This window comes from Lepisma saccharinum, chromosome 29 (genome assembly GCF_977018435.1).
Source record: "Lepisma saccharinum chromosome 29, izLepSacc3.1, whole genome shotgun sequence".
NCBI classification, from domain to species: domain Eukaryota; kingdom Metazoa; phylum Arthropoda; class Insecta; order Zygentoma; family Lepismatidae; genus Lepisma; species Lepisma saccharinum.
In genome coordinates, this window is record NC_139257.1 from 18874464 (window position 1) to 18892680 (window position 18217).

Genomic DNA, 18217 nt, shown 5'->3' on the forward strand with positions numbered 1-18217 from the left:
AATGAAAATCCCGTCCCAAAATTCTTTCCAGGTGCAGCGCGGCTCGTGCCTTGAGGCCTTTCTAGGAAACGCGACAAATATAAGACTGACGGGTCAAGGTCATCTATAACAGAGAGAAAGAAAGCTTACTGAAAAGTGTCACTGTTGCTAACTATTCATTTGGAAAAAGTACACGCTGGAAAAAAAATATTTTCGAACCTTTTAAAAGAATGAAACGAAAATATGAGTTTAAATTTCCCTGTTTTTTAGCTATTTTTCATTAAATTTCCCTTTTCCCCCTCAAATTTCCCTGTGCCGAGGGAAATTTCCCTGCTTTTGGCATCACTGCGCCGAATGCGACTATTGTTTGGCGAGAAGAACTCTAATATCTACATGTATACTCACCAGCTGTTAAGCTCCTTCTGCGCCTGATGACACCTAGCGACGGAGGGATGAAGTACTCCGGCGGTCGGGCGTACACCTCGGGCCTCACCACCCAGGGCAGGTACCATAGGTTCTCCTCTTTCATCTCCACCCAGTATCCCTGCGTTCAGAAACAAAAGAAGATCTGTGAGATGCTGTCAAGGAAATTGACACAGATAAACAACATTTACGTAAATTGCACAAATATTTTTTATTTACACTAACAAGGGAGGTTATCTACGTGTTCCCCTCCGATTTCCATGAAACTTGGCAGGTGTAAAAAGGGGCCAAAAGGAAGAAATACGTGTTTTTTGTTTCAGCCAAAAAGCTGTTTTAGGGGGCAAAACCCGTCTCAAATATCAAGATGTCTTGACATTTGAGGAGGGATGGGTTGCCCCCTATTTTTTTTTTTTTTTTTTTTTTTTTTAGCTGAAACACAAAAACACGTATTTCTTCCTATGTGCTCCTCTATACGCCTGCCAAGTTTCATGGATATCGGAGGGGGACACTTAGATAACCTCCCTTGTAAGTTGCGAAATAAGGAAAATTTAGCATTTTACATTCATTTTCGTGTTTCTCGCGAATTTCACCATATTTGACTCATATTATACGAAGAATACCACGAAAAATGAGAATTTATTTGATGCTTGTTTACGCTCCGATAGGCTCGTCGGGACTGAACCTAGAGTTTGACGTGGGATCCGAACGACTGTGTGTCTCCAATGGGTATCGAACCAAGGGTCCCTTGATTACAGTACAAGGCGACGACGTAACCACTACACTGTTGCCGTGAAGATGTATCGATAATTTTCACAGTGGCGGCGATTGGGTGCCAAAACTAGGGGGGCAAGGACAGTTTGCTTGCTCTTGGTAGACAAGACTTAGCCATAGTGCGGGTGAAAGTTGGGGAATCCTACCCCCACGCCCCCTCTAATCACCGACACTATTCGGGTAGTGTCCCACATCTTTACAATCTCCGCCTTTTCTGGAGTTGGTGATCAGCACCACGCTCTGGCCGCCTTTGCCCCTAAGTTGCTCAAGGTATCCTCTTTTGAGGCTGGGAGGTGCAAAGGTGGCCGGAGCGTGGTGCTTATCATATCTCCAGAAATGACTTAGCTTGTGAATGCTTGGGAGTGTACTTCCCCCTTCCTTCATATTGTTGAAGTTTCTTCCCAGTCCTCTTGATGCACAGATAGGTTAACCGGATTGGACTTACAGTTCAATATGGGATCCGAACCACTCTATCACTATCCTTCTCTCTGTGCATATCTCTCTCTATCTCTCTCTACCCCTCATTCTATATATCGCTCCCTCTCTCCTTTCTCTCTACTCTATCTATCTCTCCCTATCACTCTCTACCTCCCCTTCCTTTTCTATCTCAACCCCTCCCTCCCTTTATATATCTATCCATCTATCCCTATTGTTCTCTCTGTATCTCTCTCCCCTCCTTCCCCCTCTCTCTATCCATCCCTATCCTCTCTCTCCCACTTCCTATATCTATCGCTCCCTCTCCTCTCTCTATCTCTCCCTATCCATGTTCCTCTCCCTCCCCATCCTTCTATATCTCTACCCCTCCATTCCTATCCTTCTCTCTCTCACCCCTTCCTATTATTATCTCTGTCCCCTCCCTCTCTCTATCCCTCTCCCTCCCTTTCCTTCTCTCTCTCCCCTTCCTTCTCCCTCCCCTCCATCTCTCTATCTCTCCCTCCCTTCCTATCCTTCTCTCTCCCCCCTCCATCTCACTCTATCTATCGCTCCCTCTTCTCTCTCCCTATCTCTCCCTCCCTTCCTATCCTTCTCTCTCCCCATCCCCCTCTCTATCTATCGCTCCCTCTCCTCTCTCTATCTATCCCTCCCTTCCTATCCTTCTCTCTCCCCATCCCCCTCTCTATCTATCGCTCCCTCTCCTCTCTCCCTATCTCTCCATCCCTTCCTATCCTTCTCTCTCCCCATCCCCCTCTCTATCTATCGCTCCCTCTCCTCTCTCCCTATTTCTCCATCCCTTCCTATCCTTCTCTCTCCCCATCCCCCTCTCTATCTATCGCTCCCTCTCCTCTCTCTATCTATCCCTCCCTTCCTATCCTTCTCTCACACCCTCCATCTCACTATCTATCGCTCCCTCTCCTCTCTCTCCCTCCCTTCCTATCCTTCTCTCTCCCCATCCCCCTCTCTATCTATCGCTCCCTCTCCTCTCTCTATCTATCCCTCCCTTCCTATCCTTCTCTCACCCCCTCCATCTCACTATCTATCGCTCCCTCTCCTCTCTCCCTATCTCTCCATCCCTTCCTATCCTTCTCTCCCCTGCCCCCTCTCTATCTATCTCTCCATCTCCTCTCTATCTCTCCCTCTCTATCCATCCCCCCTATCTTTCTACTATAATCTATCCATCCATCCCTATCGTTCCCTCCGTTCCCTCTCTATCTGTCTCAGCGCAAGCAAGAGGCCACGAAGGCTGCCGGAGACAGTGACCCATCGCCGGGAGCAGAAATTCCTCAGCTGCTCTTCTGCTTCAATTACCGCAGACACTCTCCTGGGCCACCAAGTGGATCGGAACGGAGGTAAAAGACTCTCATCTCAGTCACTGGAGGAATCTGTAGCCCCAGTGCCTGCAACAAGCTCCGTTTCTCAAGAGGCTACGAAGCACCTGCGACTGAACATCCGAGTACCAGGGGAGCGAATCAAGAACGGATGCTGGATTGATCGATTTGCATCATTTATTTTACTTTACTTTCCTGCCACTTTTGGCTAATCGCGGAGATGAGGATGTATTTGTGAAGAGTAGAACTATGATCTGTTTGTATTCCTTTCTTTGAACACGAAAATGTCAACTAATTGAGTAACTTGACACGTCCTTTCCCATTGCACTAATAATTATTGTTATTAATCATCTTTTCTCTTGTACAAATGTTTATTGTTCTTTAATCTTAATTTCTGTAATTTACCTATCACTGATAATGTCAGGATAGTGACTAACCTGTATATACTTATCTTGTAAGGGCTGTTACCATGGCAATTACGAGTGTCTTTTGTCTTGACTTTGAAGTTCGGGCTGGGTTTTTTAATAGTGTGATCAAGTTGAATTATAAAAAGTTTAATTTCTTTGACTGACATGGATTATATGTTAGGCATATGTATTTAGTTTGCAAAGAAGTAAAATTGACTTCCTTTTTATTAGTGCAAACTTAACTTTGATTTTTATTTGGTTTGATCAACGAAGAGAGATATTACACCATACCCTGAGAGGCATCACGCGAATGCTTTCGAGTCTTTCATGTGAATTTATTATTTGCTCTGGTAGTTAGATCATGTTCTTTTGACCAAGGAACGTGTCAAACTGACATCGTTTTACATAAGTTTACGTTACATATTTTTACATATTTGCCAGCATATTACATATTTTACATATTTGCGAATTTACTTTACATAAAACAACTTATTTCGGCAATTTTTTCCTATCTTGATCCTTTTTCCTATATTTTCGATCTCTCAAAGAGGAAGAAAATTTGTATCTCATGTGATGTCATATTTTCTAATCAATGAGATGCATAGTGCATACGGTCACCTAAAATTGACTACCAAGTCAAAAGACAGGCTGAAGACCCAAAAAATACCGAAAGATGCTGGAGTTCCTCCCACCCCCTTTCTGGTTACATATTTTCGTTTTCCTTTAAGGTTTAGGCAAAGCATGTAAAGACTTGGCAACTGTGGACAACAAAGCTACTTTCCTGTACGTAGGAAGTTACACAATATGTTCCCTTGTACAAAAAGTAGCAAATTTTCATTCGATTGTTCTTTCTGTAGATGCTCTTTTTTACAATTTGTTTCGAAAGTTACGAAGAGCTCTCTTACATATTTACATATTCTACAATAATTTGTGATGTGAAAAGTAATTAATAGTTGACAAAATTGGTTTCTTAAATAAGTGAACGTTGCTGTGTTATTTTCAGTTTATAAATTTCATACAAATTTTAATTTGAACAACTTATGTCCTTAAAATTATGTTGAATATGTTCAAATAAAATAAATATCTACCAGAATTCTTGAAATTGCTTGGATAATCGATTATTATTAATAGTACATATTCTATGATACTACATATTTAGCTACATATCCTTCTGATAATATATATTTAGGTACATATTTTATCAATTATTGTTACATATTTATGTACATATTTTGTACTTTGATAATACATAAAAATCCGGGCTCTAGTCATAACATGACAAACGCACGGAATGCACGAAACACGAGCCCCGTGTGTCCAGGACCCAGTGACTCGTTTGCAGTACGAAAACCCCGCTTTCCAAAATTATCGGCACGGCACTATTACCTTCAATAGGAAACTTAACGTGAGGGTTGGCCACGAGGAATAGTACTGGGCTCTCATTCCGATGCGCTAAACTTTGCGAATCTCTTGCGTATTTCTATCTGTTGCATTGTGTCGCTTGGCTTATATCGCACAAATATGAGAATATTATGACTTATTTTACATCTTCTCTAAAATATTAAACTGCAGTATTTTTATTATTTTGCTAAGTCATCGCCGCATCTCCCCCCTCCCCTTCCTGTGCACGCCACTGCAGGATTTGGACGAGAGGACTAGAAGAGAGTTTCCAAGCGAAATCCAACGCAAGCGGGCAACTATGGGCGTGTTTTTTCACTGAAAGCAACAGTTAACTTCATCTTCCGTGGCCGGCCACATCACGTGCAGGAATGTGGTCACGCATGGAGGTTGCCAGCTCTCTCGGCCCAGTGTTGCCAGTCCACGCGACGAACTGCTCCATTCATTCGCACTAAATGTGTCGGGACTGTCAACCGAGAGTTTTTTTTTCAACTTCGCGATTTATAGAGAAGCCACCAGGAAGGAGATGAACAACCGGTGGGGGGACAGGATGCTCTGTGACGTCAGCTACAAAGTGGACCGGACTTCATAGCTAGTAGTGTTCGCGTGCGCATCAATAAGTTGCGTCTGCTGTTACGGCACCCGTGCAAGGATACACCTATGGATGGACGATATAGGAAATTTGATATCGTGATATATCGTCACAGATGAAACGATACGATATTTGTTTCCATATCGTGATTTCGGCGATATGTCATCACGATAGATCTCCGACAAGATATATATATATCGCCAAAATATCGTGACGATATATCTCCGACAAGATATATATATATCGCCAAAATATCGTGACGATATATCTCCGACAAGATATATATATATATCGCCAAAATATCGTGACGATATATCTCCGACAAGATATATATATATCGCCAAAATATCGCGACGCTATATCTCCGACATGATATATAACAGTTGGGCTGAAAAGTTCGTAGGCTGACTCATAGATGGCGTTACTAGAATTAAATCCATGTGATTTTTACATAGTATTAACCTTCAAAAGATACGTGTATAAATTTCACAGCTGCCGGATAATTTGTTCGTGAGATATAGCATTGTGAGTGAAGCAGCTTTTGTTATTGTGAAAAAATGGATAAAAAAGAATTTCGTGTGTTAATAAAGCATTGCTTTTTTTGCGAAAAAAAATACTGTAGAAGCCAAGGCTTGGCTTGATAAACATTATTCGGACTCTGCACCAGGAAAATCAACCGTTGAGAAGTGGTTTGCTAAATTTAAACGAGGCGAAATGAGCATCGAAGACGATGCACGCAGTGGACGCCCCAAAGAGGCTGTTACCGACGAAAACATCAAAAAAGTCCACAAAATAATTTTAAATGATCGTAAAGTGAAGTTGATCGAGATAGCTGAGATTAATACATAGCGTTGTTGGAGCGTTTAAAGGATGAAATCACGAAAAAACGGCCCCATTTGAAGAAGAAAAAAGTGCTGTTTCATCAAGACAATGCACCGTGTCACAAATCAATGAAAACGATGGCAAAATTATATGAATTAGACTACGAATTGCTTCCCCATCCACCATATTCTCCAGATCTGGCCCCCAGTGACTTTTTCCTGTTTGCAGACCTTAAAAGAATGCTCGCTGGAAAGAAATTTAGCACTGATGAAGAGGTAATCGCCGAAACTGAGGCCTATTTTGAGGCTAAAGAGAAATCGTACTATAAAAATGGCATCGAAAAATTGTATGACCGCTATAATCGTTGTATCGCCCTCAAAGGCAACTATATTGAATAATAAAATCGAATTTTGTCAAAAAAATATTTTTTACTATGTTAGCCTACGAACTTTTCAGCCCAACTGTTATATATAGCCAAAATATCGTGACGCTATATCTCCAACACGATATATATATATATATATATATATATATATATATATATATATATATATATATATATATATCGCTACAATATCGTTACGATATATCTAGTTGATATCGCCCAACACTAGATACACCAACAATATATACAGGGTGACCATAAAGTCTTTCTCTGATAAAGAGAATTTACGTGTAATCTATAAGCATTAGAAACATGCGGTTTGTGACAATACGTAACCCAAGCACGAGTTACACTTAGGCTCGCCAAACAGCCCGGTCAAACTTTGCTATCTCCCGGAATGACGAGATTTACTGTTATTGTATATTTATTATTTCGTTATTTCCTTTTGGTATGCATTTGCCGAGGGATGATATTTGTTATTGAAAACCAAGGAACTAAACTTTACAATGTTGTTAGAAGACTGGTGAAAAATGAGTAATTGTTTAAGTATGTGAGAGAAGGGAGAAATACAAAGTTTTAACACATTGTTGAGCCCAAGCGCCTACACAAGAGCTTCAGAAAACGAAAGCAAAGGCATTGGTGCGTCAAATTGACTGTTAAATGGATTGGTTTATTTTACTTCGGTTTTTTGCCACTTTTCCTAACCGCGAATATGAGAAGAATGAGTGATGATTAGATCCTGGATTTTTATGTAATATCAAAGTACAAAATATGTAACAAGAATTGATAAAAAATGTACCTAAATATTTATTATCAAGAGGATATGTAGCTAAATGTGTAGTATCATAGAATATGTACTATTAGTAATAATCGAGCATCCAAGCAATTTCAAGAATTCTGGTAGATATTTATTTTATTTGAACATATTCAACGTAATTTTGAGGACATAAATTGTTCAAATTAAAATCTGTATCAAATTTATAAACTCAAAAAAGCACAGCAACTGTACATATTTAAGAAAACAATTTTTGTCAACTATTAATTACTTTTCATGTCGCAAATTATTGTAGAATATGTAAATATGTAAGAGAGCTCTTTGGAACTTTCGAAACAAATTGTAAAAAAAGCGTCTACAGAAAGAACAATCGAATGAAAATACATAGCTACTTTTTGTAGTTTTTGTACAAGGAAACATATTATGTAACTCGCTGCATACAGGAAAGTTGCTTTCTTGTCCACCGATGCCAAGTATCTACGTGCTTTGCCTAAACCTAAAAATGAATCAATATTTAACCAAAAAGGATAGAGGATAAACTTCAGCAGCTTTCGATAAATAATATTAGTAGTTCTAATTGTAACGACCGCCATGTTAGATAGATTTCAGTCGTATGTTGGCATTTATCTTATTCGTATAATTTCAAGTTAAGAACTTGGATTAAAGTATTTATACTTAATTGTTTTCATAATTCATGTATATATTTACGTTTTATCTTATGTTATATAATATTATTCGCGTAATTTTGCAACATTTATTCAGAATTTATAGGCTAATAATTATCCCAAATAATATATGCAACGTTTTCATTGTTTTCAAATCCAAAATGGCTAGGATTATTACTATCTTTCACGCAGAAGTTGTTGTTTAAGCACAAGTTAAATACATCTCTTCTTAATATGAATTTTTGTTCAACAATGTACAAGATTGAAGTAATTTGTCTTCGTTATAAACTAAATCTTTATTTAATCATTTTTATGTGCAAGGGCAAATATGAATTGTTTCATAAAATCAGTTTAGTTATTTGTATATAGTTTAACATAACATTGTAATATTATAGCAAAGTATTTCTCCCCCGTTTTTAATAAAATATCGTATTCCTATTGGCTGTTTATGTTAGGAGTGGGGGAACCATGCTTCGTGTTCTTGGCGATGTAAAAACTTCCACATTGGCATTTTTAATTGTTGCCAACCTGAACTTTAGCTTACTATCGTTAATTAATATTGATGTGTTATATAAATTATCAGTTTTTCTTGTGTTATTTTATGTTATGAGTTTGTATTGTAAGTTAGAACAATCTGTTATGCTGCGCCTCGCGCTTGAGGTAGGCAGTTGAGGTCTTGCTATTAACTGTGAAGGCGGTGCGTGGACTCTCGTGTTAAATAAGTTGCTTATCACGTCCTGCGAGCGTGCATAACCCAACAAATTATAACTTTAAACTTGTGCGAATCAGTATGTACGCGCGCGATTCGTGATTAAAGAGTTTGGACATTTTAATTATAAAGTATTTGAATTATATTTACTGTCCCGTGTCGCAATTCGGTGGTTTCCTTCCTGGAGGAAGGGTGGATCGTCTTAATCCCGATCCCAACTGGTGCTTCCAACTGACCAGCCGGAGGAAGGAGCGGTGAGGTGCCAAGTCGGATCTTCATACCCTGGAGTTACGAGTGGTGGCACGTTGCACAGTATTTGGGGGGGGGGGGGTCTTCAACCTGTCTTTCGGCTTACCAGTCGATTTTAGGTGACCGTTAGCACTATGCATCTCATTGATTAGAAAATATGACGTCAATGAGCTACAAATTTTCTTCATCATGTTTCAGAGATCAAAAATATAGGAAAAAGGATCAAAATAGGAAAACATTACCGAAATATGTTGTTTTATGTAAAGCAGATTAGCAAATATGTAAAATATGTAATATCCTGGCAAATACGTAAAAAATTGTAACATAAAACTTACGCAAAATTATGTCAGTTATGTAATTCGTTGATATTTCCTTGTTCATATTATGTATCTAGAAAGGAATAGAATGTAATTACATACAAATCCGAACTCTAGTGATGATATGATGAACGGGCACTCACAAGGAACAACCAGGCCCACGCCGGGATTCGAACCCGGGACCGCTGTGTCACTCACTCAGCCACGAAGTCGGCAAGTGAGTTTCAATGTTCACGTTCTTGTTGTGGTCGGTTCTATGTCGCAAGAAAATAAAATAAAGTACCGCATTACTTATTTTTACTTACAAGTTGTGAATGCTAAATGCATGGCCATGAAATGAGGCGGGTGGCAGAAGTTTGCGCTGTTGCCACGTCGGAGCACAACCCCGTGTGTTCGGAGCTTTAATAGGTACTGTGGACGGTCTGTCAGACCGCTGCGTTATTTTGTTTCCATTTTTCTACCCTACCCCTACGAATGAAAAGTGGACTCTTCCATGTACCTTTCCGTTGAGACGCAATCTACACCAGTTCAAAGTCTTGCATTGTCGTCTTTGATTTCTGAATACTTATTCAGTTCAGTTTCCGGTGGGCAGTCTGTCAGTTTTTTACCTCGTATACTCGTATATATTGTACTCACAAGAAGGAGAATATATATACAGGCAATATATATACATAACATACAGGCAGGCCTACAAGGGGGCCCGAAAAAATGTAAAAACATCTTCGTATTTCTCATGTCAAACATTATATATATGTTACTCTCGATTTGTGATTTGTAATATTATAAGAAAATAAAAAGCAATAATAATGGTATTTCAAAGGTAATGGAATTGAGTATGAATAGTTTTAGTATTTTCTTATCATTTACGATCTCGTTGTTATTAAATTGTCTGTATTGTTTATACTATTATTATTTTTTAGATTTTATATATGCTGAGTCTAACACCTGGACTACGACACCTGGTCCTAGACTATGGAGAAAGGGAGAAGACTAATAGGCTCATTCTTGACGTCTTCAAGGAAGCCACGTTGCCATCCCAACGGTAGTCAGGTTGCCAACTTCTAAGAATTGAGGTTGCCAACTTCTAAGAATTGAAGTTGCCAACTTCTAAGAATTGAGGTTGCCAACTTCTAAGAATTGAGGTTGCCAACTTCTAAGAATTGAGGTTGCCAACTCCTAAGAATTGAGGTTGCCAAACTCCTAAGAATTGAGGTTGCCAAACTCCTAAGAATCGAGGATGCCAACTCCTAAGAATCGAGGTTGCCAACTCCTAAGAATCGAGGTTGCCAACTCCTAAGAATTGAGGTTGCCAACTCCTAAGAATTGAGGTTGCCAAACTTCTAAGAATTGAGGTTGCCAACTTCTAAGAATTGAGGTTGCCAACTCCTAAGAATTGAGGTTTGCAAACTCCTAAGAATTGAGGTTGCCAACTTCAGAATCGCCATTATCTTCAGGATTTTACTTTCTAGGCTTCAGGCTTCGCAGATAGCCTAGCAAGCCTCGAATATACGCTCCTGCATAATAAACTAACTTCACTTAACGAGACTTAACCCCTAAAATAAATACAATTTTATTTCTGTGACGCAAGTGTCCTAAAACATAGAAAATGACGCAGAGGTCTCGTAGACCGCTCCATAGTAGTTGCGTAACTATTCTCTAGAATGAAAGATCTATCTCGTTGTAGAGTTGGTCTCTGTGATACAAACTGACAGTATTCGCTCGAACGGACAGGGACAGTGGCGTAGCAAGGGGTGGGCGAAGTGGGCGACTGCCCGGGGCATCGCGTCCCATGGGATTGAAAATAATATTGTAATAAATAGAAGTGAGAAGAAAGGCTAACTTTTGTTGGCAATAAAATTAAAACATTGTCTTTATCTGGTTTTTAAATTCTAGTTAAGCGTTATAATTTGAATGAATACGTCAAATCAGAGGCGTAACATACAGGTGGGCCCGAAAAAAATGTAAAAACATCTTCGTATTTCTCATGTCGAACATTAACGCAAAAAAAAATCACAATTTCTTGATTGGACATTTTAATCCATTTAATATTTTTCTTGAATAAAAAGCACTCTGTCTTGTATTGTTTTATTTCTCTTGACTTTAATCAGTTAACAATAAAGCACATCCAACTGCTGCAAAGCAAGTGTGAGGCATTTAAATGCTTTCGTTGTTTCTTTCTTTATTACAGCAGGGGCAGATCCGAAAATGTGGAACAAAGGAAAATCCCACATGTTGTTGAATTGATTGAGTTAGGTTATTTTATGGCGATTTTCTGACACTTTTGGTTATCGCGAAGATGAGGATGAGTGGTGATATAATGAAATTACGTATATTTAGACAGCCCCCCCACCTTCTCCGATTTGCACCAAAATGGTGCCAAACGTTAGTGCATCGTTTGTGCACGAATGTGCACGCAAAAATTTCGTTTGTGCACAAACGGAAAACACCAAAATTAGCAAGTCAATTTGGGGGGGCTGTCTAAATGCCAGCCCCCCCACCGTCTCTGATTTTCACTAAAATGGTGCCAAACGTTAGTGCATCGTTTGTGCACGAATGTGCACGCAAAAATTTCGTTTGTGCACAAGGGGAAATCCGAGATATTAACACCTTAACTTTTGGGGTCAGCCCCCCCCCACTTTCTCCGATTTTCACTAAAATGGTGCCAAACGTTAGTGCATCGTTCGTGCACGAAAAAATTTCGTTTGTGCACAAGGGGAAATCCGAAATATTAACACCTTAACTTTTGGGGTCAGCCCCCCCACCTTCTCCGATTTTCACTAAAATGGTGCCAAACGTTAGTGCATCGTTTGTGCACGAATGTGCACGCAAAAATTTTGGTAACATTATCGTATGGGTTAAACGGATTCCTTCAAATTTCCTTCAAATTTACAGGAGAAAGTACTTACGGAAAACATTTTCTTGAGCGTTTTGGAAGTTCCTGAATGTAGATTTGATCCATTTTAATGTGAATGCGTTTTGTTTTCTGCGAAAATCTCTGTCCGACACGCTGTTTCTGCTCCCGCCATTTGCTTTTTGCATGAGAGTGCAATGTTCCGTGTGTTAAGACGATGCAACCCCGTAGCCAGTGTTTCAGCCTCGCCGTGTTTTCACTAGAACCACCTGTCGAGTTCGGAACAAGCCATTTTTCCCGAATGGGTGTCACTTATCGCACAACATTGTAGCAACATTGTGTTCGGACGTGACAGGAGAGAGCTGTTTTTACAATTTTTCTTTGTATTTATGCTAATGGAACCTAACCTAACAGGCCTAACCTAACCACGTAGGCATTCCTCGTCTGACGTCAATATTCAAGGTTGCAAGATTGTTGTGCGTAAAGGAAGAGAATTAACGAATTACGAAAGAAAGATGGTTCCGACCCGAATGGGTGTCACTTATCGCACAACACTGTAGCAACATTGTGTTCTGACGTCACAGGAAAGATCTTTTTCATGTTAGGCAATACAAGCTAACGCGTCTCTTAGCGAAAATAATAATTTTTCTTTGTATCTATGCTAATGGAACCTAACCCAACAGGCCTAACCTAACCACGTAGGCATTCCTCGTCTGACGTCAATATTCAAGGTTGCAAGATGGTTGTGCGTAAAGGAAGAGCATTAACAAATTTCGAAAGAAAGATGGTTCCGACCCGAATGGGTGTCACTTATCGCACAACACTCTAGCAACATTGTGTTCTGACGTCACAGGAGAAACCTTTTTCATGTTAGGCAATACAAATGTAACGCGTCTCTTAGCGAAAATATTATTTTTTCTTTGTATTTATGCTAATGGAACCTAACCTAACAGGCCTAACCTAACCACGTAGGCATTCCTCGTCTGACGTCAATATTCAAGGTTGCAAGAGTGTTGTGCGTAAAGGAAGAGCATTAACGAATTGCGAAAGAAAGATGGTTCCGAATTGCGAAATAAAGATGGTTCCGAATTGCTGTGTACGGACAATGAACGTGGTAAATCGCAAGGTTATTTTACAAATTCTACACGTAAATGCGACGTACTAGCATAATTTCAAATAGGGGCACGAAAGTAGATATTTTCCGGTGAACGAGGTTGCACCACTGCATAAATCGACAAAACACTCTCAGAACGCCCCCTAAACCTGTATGCTATGACGGCCATAATGTGTTACAGATTCGAAACAACAAGTAACAGTAAGTACTCGTAAATAGAGAAAATAAACATTATCTTAGTTAGAAATGCATTATTTCGCAACACGTTAGCAATGTAAAGAAGTCCGAAATATATGATTCGTAGGTGTTTCACCCATACGATAATAGTACCAAAATTTCGTTTGTGCACAACGGGAAATCCGAGATATTAACACCTTAACTTTTGGGGTCAGCCCCTTCACCTTTGTGTTTGTGGGGGCGAGGGATGAATGACTTATTTGAATTCCTCCTGGTTAATATTCTTTATTCTACCAAGCTAAAGGTCCCGGATTCGATTCCCGGTCGGTTCAAATCTCGAAACGTTTCTAACGTTGGAAGCCGCCCCGGCGACCACCCAGCATCGAATGACTTAGGTACCAGGGGGAAACCCTGGGGGTATTGCGGTCAGGGGCGTGATGCTGATCACATCATCCCTAGTCACTACCGGTCAAGAAAGTGAGGTGTTACCCCCACACCCCCTATAGCTACGCCTTCTTGGCGTGGTGCTAAGCACAAGGCGGCACTTTACCTTTTTTTCTTCTTTTTAATATTCTTTATAACTGTGATTTGTAAATTAACCTATATTGTTTATTTGTTCTATGCGACCTTTTTTGCAGCTACAGGGGACGAATGGAACGGTTGTCGATGTAAGGTGAGCTCAGACCGAGTAAAAAGATAATTTATATAAGATAGTGTCGATCACTTTGTCTTAGAGCCACTTGATTTTCTTTTGCGCATTATTTTAATAATTTGCAAAGTAGATGAAAGGAAAATCTTGTTCCTTTTGCTCCTGAAGCAGCTGTGTCGTAAGACCTGTATGCCTAATAACTCCAGCAGTTCTTGATACACACGGTGATTCAAAAGTCCGGTGCAGAAAGCGAAAAATGTAAGGACGGAAAACGTGTCGCTCGGAAATATATTGTTTTCAGTCTAAAGCAGTGGCGGCGATTAGGGGGTTGAGGGGTGCAATTGACTTCCGCCACATTTTGCCACCTTTGCCCCCGCACTATATTAAACCTTATCTAAAAAGGGAAATATGCTGTCTTTGCCCCCCAGTTTTGTCATCTTGTACCCCGGTTTTGGAATCCAGTCTCCACCACTCGTCTAAAGTGATTGAATTTTCAACTTTGGTTCACCGTGGAGGTTGTATATTTGTACGAGTTTTAATGGAAGCAGAAAATGCCATGTTGCCACATGCTTCGTTCGAAATACCGTGTATCGTCGCAGTAGCGTACTGGATAAATTAAGAATTGGTGACGATTATTATGGGCAAAGTTAAAAATTAAACAACGTGATTACTTGAACTGTTACACGCGCAGATCCTCCACCCCTCCTCCCTGCACCACCGCTATTAGAAAAGGTGGACTGTGTTTCATGTTGTAATTTCACGAATGCCTGTGGCGTCAACTTTTAGTTTTGCATGACGTCGTATGTCTTTCTCTGCGATTAAGCAGACACTTATGGAGTCAGCCATTTATCACGGGTGTACCCATATTATCACTTGTGCGTGTTTAGTCTTTTCTAGCGTACGAGGTAAGTGGAGGGGGATGCACGTGTCACATGTTTATTTCTCACTTTTTACAGTGCCTGTGCTTATTGTCAATAATTATTAATTTAGCCAGTACAGTATATTGCAATAAATATGATATTCTGGACAAAGCACGTGGCAAAAAAGTGAAATAAAAGTAAAGTGCCCCCTCCTGTGTTTTTCACGACGCCGTGAAGACGTATAGGGAGTGTGGATCACGGTCGAACGTGATCAATGTGTTGGTCACTATGGATCATACTGAATTCTCTCCTTAGAATAGCTATTTAGTTATATGATGATTACGCCAGGAGAAGACTTACTTCAAGAGATCAACAGCTGTGAATTGCCAAGTTCTTGTTTATAGCATATAATCTGAAGATAGAGAAACAAGGATAGAAACTTGCATATTTTCATTTTCTTGATGCATATATTTTTTTTTTATTTTGAACTAAATTCTTCAGAAATAGTAATCAATAAAAAGTTTTAATGTAAATTATAAGTGTATTGTATTTACAAATTAAATCTGGTATATAAAAATATGAATCAAGTAGTTAAGGAAAATGTGCTAATTGAAACATAGGCACATATTATGTATAAAACACAATTCAATATTACAATTTTAAGTTAATTGAACATTTATTATTGTTGTTAAAGACGAATAAAATTTATTACATTGATGCAGTGAATTTCTCGTTTTTTGTTAGTGTATCTCATTAAGAAATCTTTCATATCATTCTTCCAGTCATCATCATTATAAAATTATTTCATATTATACTTGCAGTTTGCAAACTAAGTAATGTCAATATATCACACTAGATTTGATATATTTTTTTTTTATAACAGCATACGGATATACCTGTGAGTAGATGCAATATTTATGCTACTAAACAAGTAGAAGAATTCTAGGATTATCAGTTTCATCTAGAGTGATCTAGCATGCTAACTGATATGAGTACAGGTTCAATCAAGCAGGAAAATGTATTACTTGCTGGAAGTATGGATATGTAGGTGTACACATGGATAGACGTCATTATTGAAATTGATTTTTCATATTTTTTCCGTAAAGGAAAAAATGATTTAGTGTATTTTACTTCTCTCTTAAGACACTTTCGGCTAATAGAAGGGGATGAGTGATGATATGATGAAACTGATAAATGGACACTCCCAAAAGCCCATGCCCAAGCCAGGATTCGAACCGTAGACCCCTGTAGTCTATCCATGTTCTAACCACTCCAACACTGGGCCCGGCGTAAGAGAAAAGATATCGTGGTACAGTGTACCAAGAATATAACCGTGCAAATTGTCCATAACCATCTTCATTAATTTTTATCTTATATCTTATGTGATTTTAAGCAATGAATTATTGTGTGTGCTCGTGCAGAAGTTGTCAACAGTTTGTTTGGACTTTTTTTTAAACTTCTTGAAGCTCTTATTGCCTCGAATAAATTGCACCAAAATGGTGATGGACAATTTTCACGGTAATACATATGAATCCCATTGCACATGTATTCCATATCGCACACATGAGATAGAATAGATGTACGCAAATTCACAAACGATGCACGAACGTTTGGCACCATTTTGGTGAAAATCGGAGAAGGTGGGGGGGCTGACCTCAAAAGTTAAGGTGTTAATATCTCGGATTTCCCCTTGTGCACAAACGAAATTTTTGTGTGCACATTCGTGCACAAACGATGCACTAACGTTTGGCACCATTTTAGTGAAAATCGGAGAAGGTTGGGTGGCTGACCCCAACAGTTAAGGTATTAATATCTCGGATTTCCCCTTGTGCACAAACGAAATTTTTGCGTGCACATTCGTGCACAAACGATGCACTAACGTTTGGCACCATTTTAGTGAAAATCGGAGAAGGTTGGGTGGCTGACCCCAAAAGTTAAGGTATTAATATCTCGGATTTCCCCTTGTGCACAAACGAAATTTTTGCGTGCACATTCGTGCACAAACGATGCACTAACGTTTGGCATCATTTTGGTGAAAATCGGAGAAGGGGGGGGGCTGACCCCAAAAGTTAAGGTGTTAATATCTCGGATTTCCCCTTGTGCACAAACGAAATTTTTGCGTGCAAATTCGTGCACAAACGATGCACTAACGTTTGGCACCATTTTAGTGAAAATCAGAGACGGTGGGGGGCTGGCATTTAGACAGCCCCCCAAAATTGACTTGCTAATATTGGTGTTTTCCGTTTGTGCACAAACGAAATTTTTGCGTGCACATTCGTGCACAAACGATGCACTAACGTTTGGCACCATTTTGGTGCAAATCGGAGAAGGTGGGGGGGGGGCTGTCTAAATATACGTAATGAAATTGATAAAGTAACACTCACAAAGAGCACCCATGTCCAGCCCGAGATTCGAACCCGGGACCCGTAGCGCGATGTGCTAACCACTCCGCGATATGCGTTTTATCCAGCGCCTATATAGCTTTTAAGCTGGGACGGAGTATATGTACATCACCATGTTCGTGCACTTTATTTGACCAATAAGAGCTTCAAGAATTAAAAAAAAACTCAAAACAAGCTGTTGACAACTTCTGCACCAGCATACATAAAAATCCGCTTAAAAACATTGGATGTGAGAGAAAAATTAATGAAAATAGCCATGGACAATACTCATGGATCCCACTTTACTATCCACATACGTGCGTCCACTTCGATCTTCAACCGAGAGATCGGGAGAAGCGTGGCGGGCGGCGCTGATGGAGATGCCGACATTTGCGGCCTGTAATGCCCGCTTATTTTTATGGACATATGCAGACATTTATATAAATATTGCAAAACGAGCACTAACCTGTGTTATAACACGCAAAAGTTCTTGTGTAATTCATCCAAGTTCTGCTCTTATATACACAAATAAATACGCTATAGAAACGATGTTAAGAGCCACAGATAACAAAGCATTTTAATCGTAGTTTTGACCAGTAACGTCCTGCTTAAGTTTATATCCTTGAAAGAGTTTTGTGGCCATGGGGATCGTTTGGAGGTTTCGAATGTGCAACACTGTATCAAGATTACGCTGCAGACGAACCGTTAAAAGCTAATGGTGTTCGTGAGCTTCCTTGCAATCCGAAATCTCAGAGCTCGAGTTTTTTTGTTCCTTCGCGACTAGATGAAGACGAGGCGAGCAATGTAAACCAAGAGCGTGTTAATTTCGTACTGTGCGCAAGAGTGTTATTCTTGGTTACTTGCAGTTACTTGTTTGTGTTATTGCAGTGTGTATGTGTGTTGTGTCAGTGAGACGATTGGAATGCC

The 18217-nt window shown here is 39.6% G+C and overlaps 1 protein-coding gene across 3 annotated transcripts in view; it reads right to left on the reverse strand.

Annotated features, from left to right (window-relative positions):
• LOC145981614 (pleckstrin homology domain-containing family G member 5-like) overlaps positions 1 to 18217 on the reverse strand; it is an 838947-nt gene that overhangs the window by 733249 nt on the left and 87481 nt on the right. For all 3 annotated transcript variants that reach the window (XM_083114983.1, XM_083114985.1, XM_083114986.1), the window contains exon 2: positions 385 to 523. In XM_083114983.1, coding sequence (XP_082971109.1) covers positions 385 to 523 — 139 coding nt within the window. The remainder of the gene's footprint in view (positions 1 to 384; positions 524 to 18217) is intronic.